The sequence below is a fragment of the Caenorhabditis remanei genome, chromosome I, assembly GCF_010183535.1.
Source record: "Caenorhabditis remanei strain PX506 chromosome I, whole genome shotgun sequence".
In the NCBI taxonomy this organism is placed as follows: domain Eukaryota; kingdom Metazoa; phylum Nematoda; class Chromadorea; order Rhabditida; family Rhabditidae; genus Caenorhabditis; species Caenorhabditis remanei.
The window spans coordinates 10,465,488-10,480,117 of record NC_071328.1 but is presented as its reverse complement, the minus strand read 5'-3'; the positions used below and the strand labels follow the sequence as shown (position 1 = coordinate 10,480,117).

The following is a 14,630-nucleotide window of genomic DNA, read 5'->3' as shown; positions in this document are numbered from 1 at the left end:
TTGATGGTGGGAAGAGCAATTTTATTTTTTTGGAGTGTTTGGAGTAGATGTCTTGCTGTCTTTGTCCTTCTTCTCGTCTTTCTTCTCATCCTTTTTCTCCTTTTTGTCTTTCTCTTCTTTTTTCTTATCTGATTCGCTTGTTTCCTGTTCCTTTTCGGCTTTTTGGAGAGCAATCTATAAAATTATTTCTGTGGTAATAATAGATCCCTATTACTCACCTTGTTATCGATCAAATTGTGTAGTGCAACAACAGATCGAACCAGCGATCCCATATAAACACACATAAGCTGATCGTTCGTTTGAACGTTCTGTGAGACGACATAATCAGGGTGAGTTACATCGGGGAGCAGGTTAAGAACTTCTTGCACATAATAGATAACGTGATGGTTGACTGGAAGAGACCCACGCACAATATCATGAAGGTATTTTTCAATCGACTCAAGTTGTGATTGAAGTCCTCTCAAGCCCATCAATTGATCGGTGATACGTTGAGAAAGAGTTCCAGCAGTTTGATCCTTAATATCTCTCAACAAATGCTCAACTCCAACTTCTTCCGCTTCTTCTGCTCCGATATCTGAAGGAACGTGCTCGAAAGTTTTGATTGGCGGTGTTCCATCCTGAAAGAGTTTTTTCGAACTTGATAACGAAAATTCAACAATCTTACGTCATGGACTTCTTGAACCTCAATATAAGCTTCGGTCGGCAATCCAATGTTTTTTGGCTCAGCGTCAATAATCACAAGAACCGGATTCGGACAGAATCTCTTCAATTGTTCGTTGATAGCGATATCATTCTAAAATCAAATTGATTCAATGATTATTCTACTTAGGAAAAGTATGATGTTTTTATTTAACCATGATTATCTTAAAAACCAAGATTTTTGGTAAAACGGGTATCAGAACGGATATTATCGGTTCATGGAGATTCAGAGCCCAGTGATCCGTATGTGGTCATCACAAACCCGGTGTATGAAAATGGCGTCGAACAAACAAGTACTAGAGCGGCGGTCTCACACGTTAACCGCTACACCACACCCTGCGTCTCTCAGCCCCGGGCCGAAAGTCTCCTTTATACCTTGTGCAGTTTTGGCCCAGTGTGATACCATCCGACAATCTTCTCTTTTGCTGCGACCTGGAAATAGTAAATTGGGTTAAAATATAAAAAAAATTAACAAGGTGAAAATTTCATAAGTTTAACTCACTTTGTAGAACATTCCATACATGCTCTCTAAATAGTCCATGTCCAAGAACCACGTGTTCTTGTCTTTGTCATCTTCATCGAATGGAACTGGAAAGATTTGTCACTTAAACATTCGAAAATTGAAAAGTTTTCGTACCGGCGAAACTGTTACCAATGTCCAAGGTCTTGTCCTTCTTCATCGAGCCTAGAAGCACTCCGACAACACGCTTCACACTTTGAGTCTTACTGACGCGATTGAAATGATCAACAACACTAAGAAGCACAAGTGGGTGAACAGTTACCTAAAAACAAAATCCTCTGAATGAAATCATCACGAAAACCAACCTTATTGACTGGAAGATTCGCGTGAACATTTCCGAGGCAATGATGGGCTCCGGCTTTCTGTTTGAGAACGTCCACTGCTTTTGCAGTTGCTACACCTCCATCCTTATTCGTGGGAGCCATTTCTATAATTTTTTTCGAATTCTTAAGATTTATGACAGTTATTGCAAGCACGCAAACAGTTGAAACGATTAATAATTTGATATAATAGAGAACAATTACGAACGAGAGTTTGATTGTATCTGCAAAAATTGAATGTAAAGTGAATAAAATTGGAATGTACCTGAAAACGTTGGATTTTCACAATTTAGCAGATTTCGCGCTAGTGCTGTTTAAAAAGAAATATCATCGTTTAAAGGCGCATGCTATTTCTCCGTAAATCAACACCAGTCGCTGCGAGACCCGCCTCGTATTTCCACCCATTTTCTGTGTATTTTTCTGTTTTCTAAAGTATTAAATTTACAGCTCGAAAAAGAAATAAAAATATTTTTCCAATCCTTGATGTAAATTTCTTATACTAACCATTTTTTTCATTCAAAAATATCCGGATCCAATCTCGGTCATCGTGATAAGACTATAAATAATGAAGCATTAAATATTGAAGACCCTGAATGTGATGAAAATTTTTCCAGATCTCTTCAAATTCTCCGTGTTCTTAACCGATTACTGGTTATAATGCCGTTTTATGAAGTGAGCATGATCACTCGATCTCTATCCAAGGTAAATTTACATTCACAAAAAGGAAGAAAACCTAGTTCGGCAATATTTTTCCTTGCAGGCCGATCTGGTTAAAGCTCTCACTCGAGCAGGAAACACTCTTTTGGATCACGGAGCAGTTATTGAAAAAGTGGAATCGCTGGGACATCGCGATCTACCTTATAAACGACTGGCAAAACAAACGAACGAACCAGTTTATGCTTCAAAGTAATATCCGCCTGTATTGAAAATTATTTATTTTCCTTTTTTTAGCTTCTTCCTCTTCAAAGCACATATGTCACGAGAAGCAAGACAAAAAACGAAGTCAATTTTGACACATGATTTAGATACCGTAAGTAATTCTCTGTTCCTCCTAATTTTAGGTTGAGTTGCAGGTGCAAGTTGACCTAATCCAGGTGGATACATTGCCGGCACTAAAAGTCGAGTGTAATCTGGAAGAAATCCTGAAGGCACCGGCAGAGAGACAAGCTGTCAGTGATCTACGCGAAAACCAAAAGATGGGACATTTCACTCGCCAGATGATCTACAAGCGTACCGAAAAAGAGTGGAAAAGTATTCCAAAGAGTTATCCTATCGCACCACCAAGACCATAGATACATCTGTTCTCAATATGAATTCACGGGTCGAAGATCACCGTCAATGCACTTTGGGTCACGCCTATTGGTGGTGTTATCAGTCGAGACAATCTTCATTTACTTTGTCTGTCTTCTCTAGTTTTCTGTACAATTTTAGGATATATAGATCGGTTTTTATCACATTTAGTTCAATAGTATTTTTTGATGTTATAAATATGGCACTTTGTTTTCAATTTTTGTTTTTGTTCTCGATGGTTTATTTGACCATGTGACATATTTACTTCTTTCTCACGAAAACTTGTTTTCATCAATATGAAAGAAAAAAGATAAAATTCGGTTTTAAATTTTGAACTTTTGCAGCTCAGAATGACCGCTGCTACTGCCAACGGAAACCATGCTATTGACGATCCAGTAGTTGTCAAAGTTCAATCTGCTTCTCCAATCGAAGAGACAACTCTTTTCGAGGAGCTCTATCAAATGGAATGTTTTAGAACTGGAGAGTTTTACCTCAAATCCGGACAAATGACTCCAATTTATATTGATCTGCGCAGAATCATGAGTTCGCCACGCGTTCTCAGAATGGCTGCTCAAGCTATGTGTGATAAACTTGTTGCAAAAAATATCAAGTTTGATTATGTTGTCGGTGTTCCATATGCTGCTCTTCCACTTGCTACGGTATTCAGATGTGAATATTTTTCGCTATTTCTTATTCTGATTACAGCTTGTCTCTGATATCCTCAACACACCAATGCTGATGAAGAGAAAAGAGGCTAAAGCTTACGGCACAAAACAATTGATCGAAGGAGTCTATCAACCAGGGAAAACTGTGCTTCTAGTTGAAGACGTTGTTACTTCTGGAGAATCTATTCGCGAGACAGCAGAAGCCATTCGCAAAGAAAGTTTGAAAGTGACAGACGCTATTGCAGTTTTGGACAGACAGCAAGGTGCATCTGCCAATCTTGCTGAAGATAAACTCAACTTCATGAGGTAAACACATCTTCACGAATCTCAACTCAACACTAAACACGTTCTCAACCGTTTTATTTCAGTTTCCTGACCATGGAAGGAATTCTTGATGGCCTCATAACAAAGAACGAGATGACAGAAGAGCGAAAGCATCAGATCATCGAGCATCTCGCCAAACCCTTCTAATCGTTGCATTGCTTTGTTGCAAGTTGTTTCGTTTTTTATTTCATTTTCCCCTCCCTGTTTTTTTTCAAAGTTTGAATAAAATATATTGTTAGTCAATACTCATCCAACGCCGAGAAGAAGGAAGAACTATTCCGATAGTAGACAGAAGAGTATTTTTTCATTGTCTGTTCTGTCTGTTCGTGTTGCTCTTTGTGCTGTATGTTTAAATATTTTCTGAACATTTTATAGCATTTCTCGTTTCAGCTTCTTTTTGATTGATTTCCTACTTTGTGATTCCCAGTTCGTTTCTCCACCCCGTTCCACATCTTGAGAGCATAACAGTGATAATTTCAATTGTTCAAATAAAGTTATAAAGTTTTCCATGCAAGTTAAAGTTATCGTGTATAAAATGAGTGAAAAGGAATAATTTCATTTTTTTAAAGCAAAAGAAGAGAGGCGAAAAAAGAAATACTCAATTCGGAATAATACGCAAAAGAGAATGGAATGTACTTCAACTTTTGAACAATTATCAATTAATCAGACAAAGTTGTTTCGTCTCTGTTGTTGAACGACTACTGGATTTGAGCCTCCTGTTGCACGTTCATTGTTCTGCCATGAAAGGAATTTGAGATAACAATCGAATGCGTAAGCACACATTGCTCCGAATCCAAAGAACTGAAACGTGAGAATAAAATGTTTTAGAAACAATTAAAATTGGATGAAATACAGTTTGGTACACGTGGAAGTTAGTTAATATGATGACTTACAGCGGCAATTGCCCATGCGAATGTTCCTTTGAATTGAGCAGAAGCGACGGCAAGAACACATGCTGCGATAAAAAAGAAAACGGCCCAAGCGAAGCAATATACCATTTCCTGAAATTCAAAACTCTTTCACTGAAATATCACTCTGTTATACTCACGCATACAATCCAGTTAATTGATGGAAGGCTGTCAACAACTCTGAACAAGTAGAGAGTCAAAAGAGAAGTTGTCACAAAAATTCCAACCGATGAAACGAAAGTTGCCCATCCAACTCCTGAATCAAAACTCTTTGTTTTTTGGTGTTTCTTAGTTAAAGTATACCTGTGTAGTATGCAGGTCCCATCATAACAAAAAGAAAGGTGAGAAGACACAGAACGATACAGACAATCTTCATGATTCCCCCCAGAGTTCGGATGTATTCACAGTCGAGACGTGGGAATTCGATCTGGATTAGAGACCTTTAGAACTGATTCTCAGTTGATGAACTCACTCGAACCGCTGGACCATCATTTGAAATGTATTCAGTTGTCTCCACAACTGTTGTAGTCGTCTGATAACGTGGTGAATCGTACATTTTCTTCTCGTTCTTGTCGTTCTTATTGTTATTTTTTTTCTTCTGTTTTTCCTTTTTTATTTTCGGTTCTTCGTCCTGAAACTATACAAATGAGTCATCAAAAACGCGAAGGCTTCACATATGAATATTTTTAAAAATTTGAATTCGTGATGAATCAACAACAACAAAAACAAAAAACGGAGGGAGCAGGAATTGAGATGGAAAAGAAAACCGCCCCCACTCTCGTTGAGCATCCTTTTGCTCTTTTACACCGATACGAGAAGAGAAGATAGATGATCAGGAAAAGAGGAAAAAGAGATAAAAAGAAATGATCGAAGGACACATGTTGAAATGTGTTGTGTGGGGACCCGAAGCGAAGAAAAAAATATTCGGAAAGAGCGAGAAAGAGTGAGAGAGGAAGAGAATGTGGATAAAAACGACAACTGCATAGTTAACAGGATGAGGATTTGAAGAGATATTTCTGATAGGAGAACAATTATAGATGCTGATGAGCACGGACATCTTTCAGAAATTAGAACTTTGAGCAGGAAGATACAGATAACATATAGTTACTGGAAAGGAAATAAGATAAGCATTTTTTCGCATACCTGAAGAATATTCGTTGGATCCAGTGTAATAATGGCTGATTTCTGGATTGGAGGGGGTAATGGAGGAGGACTTGGAGCCTCTATTGTTGGTTCAGCATTTACCAAGGCTTCTGGATATATAGTTACAGTATGCGTTGATTTAATACCATCAGCAACAGGGTCAAGTGTCACAATTGATACGTTGTCTCCTGAAACCAAATGTGATGAAAAAGGTGTACTGCTGTTTCCGTACCAGAAGCACTGATTATTTCTCAATAATTTTTTTTTCAAAACTGGTCTGAAAAGTCTAAACTATAAAATTTCGTGAGTCTTCTTTAAGGAGCAATTTTTATTTTTCCAACCTTCTCTGAAAGAATCCATAAGTTTCATGTATCATTCCGGTCATCTCGTACTACAAATAGTTCCGACAATATTGACCGCCACATATCACAGAAACCAAAAAGTGACAAAAACCTACCGTTGGTCATGCTGGAGTTGAAAACGACAGACACAAACAAATGCGTCGGAAAGATTTTTCTTCTTTCTCTTCTGAGACAGTCTTTGTTCGAATTGTCTTTCTTCTGTTTGCTCTTCGACTTCTTTTTTCTCAATTTTAATTTTGTATTCTTCTTATTCTTTTTCTAGTAGTTTTTCGTTTCGTCGTGTGAGAATCTGTAATTGAAATTACACTAAGTTTTAGAAAACTTTTTCAGTGGAAGACAGAAGCTAGGAGTACATAAAATTGGAAAAAGGGGAATACAGAATGAGTCAAAATGAGAAAATGGAACTGGAATTACTAAAGGAAAGGTGAACAACTTTACGAAAAAGGGGTAAACAAATAAAGGAAATTATTGCTTTGAGAATTCAGGTCAGATATGTAAAAGTGTATATTCGCTGCTAAGTATCGAGAGAGAGATGGTAGAATATCGAATAATATTACTGTAGTTCGAGAATATAAAAAGATCTGGAAACAGACATTTTGTGTGACTGCAGAAAAATGTCAAAGTAAGAGGACGGAATCTACACTACCCATTTCCAGCTCTCTCTCCCCTAAAACCAGATTAAACGTTACAAGAATCCAAATATGGTCTCAAAGCGAAGAATGATGAGCATTCGCACTTTCTACATGTATTTCTCTTGAGTTCCGCCCATTCCGCATGTAAACATGTGTTCTTCTTCTTCTTCTTTTCCGTCGAAATACGATAGGTGGCGACAACGAACATGAACACAATAGGATTTGAGCACATTAGAAGACAACACGGAGGAGGAAACACCGAAATGGGAGAAACGGAAAAGATGATGGGAAGAATCAGAAAAAAATGAGAAAGAATTAAATGAATGATGGTTGATCTTATTGGTTCAGTTCTTAGAATTGTGGAGAAGAAACAGTTGTTTTTTCTGCTGAGTTGATAAATGATTCAAAGACTATTTAACCTGTTCAATAACCCCAAAAGTACAAAATTACTCATTCGGCAGACGGAAACCGGTTGAGTGTGAGAACTAGTGAAGGAAATGATCAAAAAGTACAAGTTTATTACATCGAACAGTCATTCGAATCTCTCATTCTGTCGGACTGGATATCAACTTTGCATTTCCTCTGAAAAAAACTCCATTAAAAAAACTATCTAATTGAATGACTACAGTAACCTTCATCTCTAAATAATTGTCGGCTCTCGTTCTTCATCTCATCAATTTGATTCAATCTCTTTCTCAACTGAGACGCCAAAATAGTCATTTCTGTCGAGTTTTGACGGATTTGTTCTCTTCTCTTTTTGAGTAATTCCATCTGATTCTCTAGTGATTGCATGTCCATATCATTTGATTTTTTCCAATTCATCAAGTTATTCGAAACGCCTTCAGTTTGCTCAATTGCTTTTTGTTGACGCTGTTAATAATTGTCTGATTGAGATCCTCATCAATCAAACTTACGATATAATTGTCTCTTTGAACCTTCTCCATTATCTGTCCAACATCAATGCAAGACTGCAAATCTTCACTCTGAAACAGAAGGATGTTGAATCAAACGTTTGATTCATGCTTACATTTTCCTTTCTAATGGTTTCTTGTCTAACTGATCCCCATTTGTGTGTCATTCCGTTCCCAGTGAAGTTCATCTCGAAATGAATTTTGGATAATACAAAACTGTTTTTCCCGTAGTTCTGAACTGAAGTTCACGGTTTTTAATGAATACTTTTTGATTAATCCAGAGAGTTCACAGAGAAAATGAATTTATAAAGACATGACGAGTTTCCATTATATTTCAGTGAATTTGAGCTGATACCTTCCCAAGACTAATCACATGACCATAATCTTGATCACTTCTCCACAGTAAATGTTAAAGTTATAAAATAGAAAGTTTACTTCCGAAACAAAAATAGTAATAAAAGGTTATATCCCAATGTCACTTCGCTCCAGCAGCTGGTTTCTCGATATTTTCAACACACTGCACAATCTGAACAACTCGATATAAACTACTGCACATCTTTCACATTTACCGTAGTCATGGAACATCGGTTCTCTGGATCCGCAGTGAAGACTTTTTCACCGACAAGCTTACGAAGTTCTGCTGGAGCAGAATTGGTCAACTTGAGGAATTGGCTCTTTTTGGTCTAAAAACAGAAAATCTGTTTCAGTTCAATATAGAATCACTACCAAGTTCCTAATCGTTTGCGCATTTTTTCCGTCATGCGGTTGATGGCCATTTTCATAAATTTCCCAAATCACGCATCCGAACGAGAAAACGTCAGTTTTCGGTGTGAAAATGAAAATTTCAAGAGTTTCTGGAGCCAGATAACGGACCGGAATCTTGCACTTTTCTTTCATTTCGTATCGATCCGTCACTTTTGCCAATCCAAAATCTGATACTTTGGGCTGAAAATATGATGAGATTGAAGAACTTTCATATTTTATTTTACCGTTTTATCCTCCGATAATAAAATGTTTCGAACAGCCAAGTCTCGATGAATCGTTCTTTGTGAATGAAGATATTCAACTCCTCGTGCTGCACCAAGTACAAATGAAAGTTTCTCGGCTAAGGTTACTGTATCTTTATTCTCATCAAGATACTCTCGAAGAGCACCGCCTGGGAAATTCATGAAACTAGTTCTTGGAAAATTTGAGAAAACTTACAAGCACACAACTCAGTCATCAGATACAATGGTTCCCGAACCACTGCTATTCCATAACTTCTCAAAACATTTTTGTGATCCATTATTCTCATTACACGTGCTTCGTGCAACAGTTCAGACACTTGTTCTCTCGTCACTACATCTGAATTCTTCAACATCTTCACTGCGACTTCAACCATCTTCTTCGTCGTCTTGATCTTCATTTTACCGACTCGAACCTCCCCAAAAGCCCCTTCCCCTAATTTCTTCGCTTGTAAATCGACATCTTCGTGAACAAACTCCCAATTAGAGAGACCGATTGGATTGAGAAGTTGGAAGTCAGTCTGGAAAAATATATTAACTGTTTCTAGTCTCTTTTCCTTGAAAAATAAATTAAATACCTCTTTACAAATCCCCGTGTTTTTCAGATAATGTGCGAAGAACTCAGGAAGTGTCTTGAACTTTTTAAGTGGTTCGACATGAATCAATCCATTATCTCTTTTGATAACCAAGTTACGTATTGGCGTGTACACTGGTTTGTTGGGTGATTGTGTTCCTTTGTCTTCTGAAAAAAAGTACAGTATGCTAATGTAATCTTCTGAATCACTCACTGCAATAAACAGAAATCACAAATTCCCGTCGTCCAACATCTCCAATCGCAGCCAATTTTGCTTCTTTTGCTTCTCGTTCTTTTTCTTTTTTTGCACATTTCTCCCTACTCAAATTCACCAAAACCTTTACATCTTGTTGATTTTTCTTCCGTTTTTCAACTTCTTGCCTGTTCGCTTGAACTGATATTCGGATAAGATAATCACCAACATTTTTCAGTAGACACATCAAATCTTCTCTCCCAATGAATCCGTGAAAACATGGCATTTTGGTGATGTATTCCTCCAACCATTGAAAATCATGAGTCGTTGTTTTGGGATTAGCTGAACCATATGTTGACATTTGAGATCGATCTTTCAGTTGTTCCATTTGAGAATTGTTCTGAAGATGTAGAAGTTCATAATGACTCCCAGTTCAGTACTATGAATACCTTCTTTCCTTTATTACTTGCTTCATTTTTTGTTGCCTCACACTTTATCTTATTCGGTGTCCCCTTTGGAGTTGGAGTTGCTGGAGACATTGGAGACTGTTTCAGTCCACATTTATCTCCTTTTTTCCCTACTGCCGTTTTAGGTTCTTTCTCATTTTGATCAACTGTCCTCGCCCCTTTTTTACGATTATCCACCGTTTTTTCTTCTTTTTTATCGTGACCTCGAGCTGAAAATTCTTCCTCTTGAGTGCCCATTTCTTTGTTCACTCTTTGATCAAATTCCTGGAATGTATTGAGACATCTAACTCAAGTTCAACACAAGACTAACCTTTCTTGCCATTAGCTTGAATAATTTTTGAAGACTAGCTCGTTTTCGTTTAGTCTTCTATCAATTTCATAAATTTATGTGAAATGAACCATTTACGGCAAAGAACTAATTTTTGAAGGAAAATGTGGATTACAGGGTTATTACAGGGTTAACAGACTTTGAGAAACGTTCACGTAGTAATTGCCATGACTTGGGCAAAAATTGATATGTGCCAGATCTATCATTTGTGGTCCAGTTTGACACTTCCCATAGTCTTCCATATTTCTGATTAAAATCTATGCTTTTTCACCCAAACTGTATATCTACATGCGATAAGTAAGTGCTAGATACATTGTGTGCATTTGTACGTCGTGGTGTTTGCGGGTAGAAAAATTTTCGAGATTTCAATTTTTTTGATTAAAGAAATCTTGAAGTCCTCAAGCTCGCGGAAATTCATTAAGAATTTTTTCCAAGCTTGAAAATAATATTCTCCCTCCTCTTTGAAGCATAGCGCGCCGCAGTTGCAATCTGACTCTGCCCGCCCAATGCGAACAATTGTCGCATCTAGCGTCTATTTTCATTCGTTTCCGCGAATTTCTTGTTTTCCGTACTTCCGCAACTATCCACTCAGTGTTTCAATTTCTCTTTGTACAGCTTTTCTTTTATCGCACCCATTTCGCACCCAAATCTTGTTTATGTTGCGAAATTTCTCGTAAGATGACTGCTTCTCAATCGTTTCAAAAAAATAATTATGTTCAAAAGTAAAACTTTTACAGAGTAAAATTTCTTTTGGGTAACCATGAAGCATCTTACTGCCTCTGAGGTTCGTTCGACATTCATCAACTTCTTCAAAGAGAAGAAAGAACACACCTACGTTCATTCATCATCTGTTATTCCACACGATGACCCAACTCTTCTTTTCGCTAATGCTGGAATGAATCAAGTGAGATATTCAATAACACTTATGCTATAATATATTAATAATTTACAGTTCAAACCTCTTTTCCTCGGAATTGCTGATCCAAACAGTGATTTGGCTAAACTCAAGAGAGCTGTGAACACTCAAAAATGTATCCGTGCCGGAGGTAAGCACAACGACTTGGATGATGTTGGTAAGGATGTCTACCATCACACCTACTTCGAAATGCTTGGTAATTGGTCATTCGGTGACTATTTCAAGGTAACAAAGCGAGTTGTTATGTATTCAAAATTATTGTTCGTTTTCAGAAAGAAATCATCACTTGGGCCTGGGAACTCCTCACTACCGTTTATGGAATTCCATCTGAAAGACTATATGTTTCCGTTTTTGGCGGTGATGAGGCAACTGGTGTTCCAGCTGATTCCGAAGCTCGAGAAATCTGGAGGTCCGTCGGAGTTCCAGACGAACGAATCTTGAACTTCGGAATGAAAGACAATTTCTGGGAGATGGGAGACGTTGGACCATGCGGGCCATGTTCTGAAATTCACTATGACCGTATCGGAAACCGAGATGCTTCCCATTTGGTCAATGCTGATGATCCGATGGTTGTTGAAATCTGGAATCTCGTTTTTATTCAATTCAATCGTGAAGAAGGAGGATCCCTGAAGCCATTGCCAGCTAAACACATTGATTGTGGACTTGGACTCGAGCGTTTGATTGCTGTTATGCAGGACAAGACCAGTAACTACGATACCGATATTTTCCAACCAATCTTTCAAGCAATCAACAAAGGAAGCGGTGTTCGCGCTTACACAGGACACATCGGAGATGATGATAAAGATGGAATCGATATGGCTTATCGTGTAGTTGCTGATCACATCAGAACTCTCACAATCGCTCTTTCTGATGGAGGACGTCCAGATAATTCCGGAAGAGGATATGTTCTCCGCCGTATTCTTCGTCGTGGAGTTCGTTACGCCACAGAAAAATTGAATGCACAACCAGGGTTCTTCGCTTCTCTCGTTCCCGTCGTCATCTCAATTCTCGGCGAAACATTCCCAGAACTCAGTCGTGATCCAGAAACTGTTATGGATATCATCAACGACGAGGAGAAGCAGTTCTTGAAAACACTTTCTCGTGGACGTGTTCTTTTCCAAAGGGCTGTCGACTCCCTCCCAGCAGGAACAAAAACTTTCCCAGGAGATGTTGCATGGAGACTGTATGACACTTATGGATTCCCAGCTGATTTGACCCAATTAATGGCCGAAGAAAAAGGATTGTCCGTTGATCTTACTGCATTCGAAGAGGCTCGGAAGAAGGCTATCGAAACTTCTTCAGCTGGAACCGGAAAGTTCCGCGATACTCTTGATTTGGATGTTCATGCCTTGGCCGATTTACAGCAGAAGGGAGTTCCTACCACTGATGATACACCAAAATACGCCTACTCATTCACAGGAGAAGGGGCTGATGCAGTCTACAGTGAGTCTCTTCTACTAATTAATACTTAAAGCTAAAAAAAATTTATTTTCAGAATTTGAACCATGCGTTGGAAAGATTCTTGCTATTCGCCGTGATGGAAAGTTCGTTGACGAGCTTGTTGCTGGAGAAGAAGGTGCTATTCTTCTTGATCGTACAAACTTCTATGCTGAACAAGGAGGTCAAATTTATGACGTCGGAGTTCTGACGAAAGTAAACGATGAATCAAATGAATTCAATGTTAGCAACTGTCAAGTTCGTGGAGGATATATCGTTCTAGTTGGATCTTCTGAGGGAAATTTCAAAATTGGAGACGATGTTAATCAAAGATTTGATGAGGATCGTAAGCAGTTGATTATGAAAAACCATACCGGAACACACGTACTCAATTATGCTCTTCGAAAGGTCCTTGCTGATTCTGATCAAAAAGGATCTCTTGTTGCCCCAGATCGCATGAGATTCGATTTCACCAACAAGGCCGCCATGACATCAGAGCAGGTCAAACAAGCTGAAGAGTATGCTCAACAATTGATTAATACCAAAGGACAAGTTTACGCTAAGAACTCCCCACTTGCTGATGCTAAAAAAATCAACGGACTTCGTGCAATGTTCGATGAGACTTATCCGGACCCAGTTCGAGTTGTTGCAGTTGGAACTTCAGTTGAACAACTTCTCCAGAATCCTGATGCTCCAGAAGGACAAAATACCACTGTCGAATTCTGTGGAGGAACGTAAGTGGATTTTCTTATTGCGCATCAGTTTTATCTGAAGCTTTCAGCCATCTTCAAAATGTGTCCCATATTGGCCGCATCGTTATCTCGTCGGAGGAAGCCATTGCCAAAGGAATTCGGCGCATTGTTGCATTGACCGGACCGGAAGCCGATAGAGCCATCGCTAGAGCTGATCGCCTGGAGGCTCGCCTAGTGGAAGAGTCAAAACACGCCAAGAACCAGGAGCTTTTGGCCAACAAGGACAAATTCAAGGAGCTTCAGAAGAAGATTCAAGAAATTGTCGATGAAGCCAACGGGGCCCTGCTTCCATCCTGGCGGAAAGATTCTCTTCGTAAGAAGGCCAAAGATGTCCAGAAGGACATGGATGGTTACTCAAAAGCCCAACAGGCTGCTGTCGCCGAGAAGGTTCTTGGAGAAGCCAAAGAACTTGCTGCTGCTTCAGAGCAACCAGCTGTGCTCGTTCATGTGTTCACATCGAATGCAAACAGTAAAGCCATTGACAATGCCCTGAAACTTCTCAAGGACACCAAAGCTGTTATGGCATTTTCAGTTAATGAAGACACCGGAAAAGTTCTTTGCCTCGCTAAAGTTGATAAGGTGAGTTGGATAAACACTGCTTAAATTTCATTCATATGTTATGTTTCAGTCATTAGTGAGCAGTTTGAAAGCCAACGAATGGGTCAATGAAGTTTGTACTGTTCTCGGTGGAAAAGGTGGTGGAAAGGACGCAAATGCTCAACTGACCGGAGAAAACGTCGATAAATTAGATGCTGCTGTCGAATTGGCTCAGAAGTTCGCTCTCGCTGCAATCAATTAAGTTATCCTTATTTTATTAATTTTTGAGGCCTCCAATTTGATTCTTCCTGCTTTTTCTTCCTTCATATCTGCCTATTTTTTCTCTATTTATTGTTGTCTGTTGCATTATAGTTTCTCTCCCCACTCATTCATTATTTTCTTTTCTGGTTTTTGTTGGTGTATTGGAAATTTTTATGCAGTAAACAAAGAGGTCAAACATTTTTTCAAAACCTTCACGAAAAACAATTTTGAGTGGGTTGGACTCGACAGGAGACAGCTGCTCTCTTCTGATAAACACCTCTGCTTCGTCTTCAAAAAAAGAAGTGCTTTTCGTCCTGTCAACCAACAAGTTCCGGATGGTTCTGTGAGGAGAATGCCACGTCATTATTTACACAGCACAACGGGACG

General features: G+C 38.7%; 6 protein-coding genes and 1 pseudogene across 7 annotated transcripts; 3 read left to right on the top strand and 4 right to left on the bottom strand.

Moving 5' to 3' along the window:
• Positions 1–21: 21 nt before the first annotated feature.
• GCK72_002258 (uncharacterized protein) lies at positions 22–1,644 on the bottom strand (the record flags this gene model as incomplete). The annotated part of the gene is made up of 7 exons (XM_003104811.1): positions 22–174; positions 219–617; positions 665–793; positions 1,075–1,131; positions 1,202–1,287; positions 1,337–1,481; positions 1,525–1,644. 7 exons carry the CDS (start codon positions 1,642–1,644, stop codon positions 22–24), a joined length of 1,089 nt encoding a protein of 362 aa, XP_003104859.1.
• A 573-nt stretch (positions 1,645–2,217) lies between these two features.
• Positions 2,218–2,831, top strand: GCK72_002257 (uncharacterized protein; the record flags this gene model as incomplete). The annotated part of the gene is made up of 4 exons (XM_003104767.2): positions 2,218–2,241; positions 2,300–2,445; positions 2,491–2,569; positions 2,613–2,831. 4 exons carry the CDS (start codon positions 2,218–2,220, stop codon positions 2,829–2,831), a joined length of 468 nt encoding a protein of 155 aa, XP_003104815.2.
• Positions 2,832–3,179: 348 nt separating this feature from the next.
• Positions 3,180–3,965, top strand: GCK72_002256 (uncharacterized protein; the record flags this gene model as incomplete). The annotated part of the gene is made up of 3 exons (XM_003104668.1): positions 3,180–3,488; positions 3,535–3,800; positions 3,863–3,965. 3 exons carry the CDS (start codon positions 3,180–3,182, stop codon positions 3,963–3,965), a joined length of 678 nt encoding a protein of 225 aa, XP_003104716.1.
• Positions 3,966–4,481: 516 nt separating this feature from the next.
• Positions 4,482–7,095, bottom strand: GCK72_002255 (annotated as a pseudogene). The gene is made up of 7 exons: positions 6,975–7,095; positions 5,870–6,057; positions 5,199–5,357; positions 5,030–5,153; positions 4,867–4,982; positions 4,712–4,819; positions 4,482–4,619 (listed from the first exon to the last, which is right to left on the bottom strand). Coding segments are annotated over exons 1-7 (954 nt in total).
• A 374-nt stretch (positions 7,096–7,469) lies between these two features.
• GCK72_002254 (uncharacterized protein) lies at positions 7,470–7,962 on the bottom strand (the record flags this gene model as incomplete). The annotated part of the gene is made up of 3 exons (XM_003104770.2): positions 7,470–7,733; positions 7,778–7,846; positions 7,891–7,962. The coding sequence occupies 3 exons, from the start codon at positions 7,960–7,962 to the stop codon at positions 7,470–7,472; spliced, it is 405 nt and encodes a 134-aa protein (XP_003104818.2).
• A 287-nt stretch (positions 7,963–8,249) lies between these two features.
• GCK72_002253 (uncharacterized protein) lies at positions 8,250–10,249 on the bottom strand (the record flags this gene model as incomplete). The annotated part of the gene is made up of 8 exons (XM_053723332.1): positions 8,250–8,300; positions 8,344–8,457; positions 8,501–8,719; positions 8,764–8,930; positions 8,978–9,299; positions 9,357–9,520; positions 9,567–9,945; positions 9,995–10,249. The coding sequence occupies 8 exons, from the start codon at positions 10,247–10,249 to the stop codon at positions 8,250–8,252; spliced, it is 1,671 nt and encodes a 556-aa protein (XP_053591977.1).
• Positions 10,250–11,100: 851 nt separating this feature from the next.
• On the top strand, positions 11,101–14,244 carry GCK72_002252 (uncharacterized protein; the record flags this gene model as incomplete). The annotated part of the gene is made up of 6 exons (XM_003104744.2): positions 11,101–11,244; positions 11,293–11,481; positions 11,529–12,699; positions 12,752–13,427; positions 13,475–14,024; positions 14,074–14,244. 6 exons carry the CDS (start codon positions 11,101–11,103, stop codon positions 14,242–14,244), a joined length of 2,901 nt encoding a protein of 966 aa, XP_003104792.2.
• Positions 14,245–14,630: the final 386 nt, after the last annotated feature.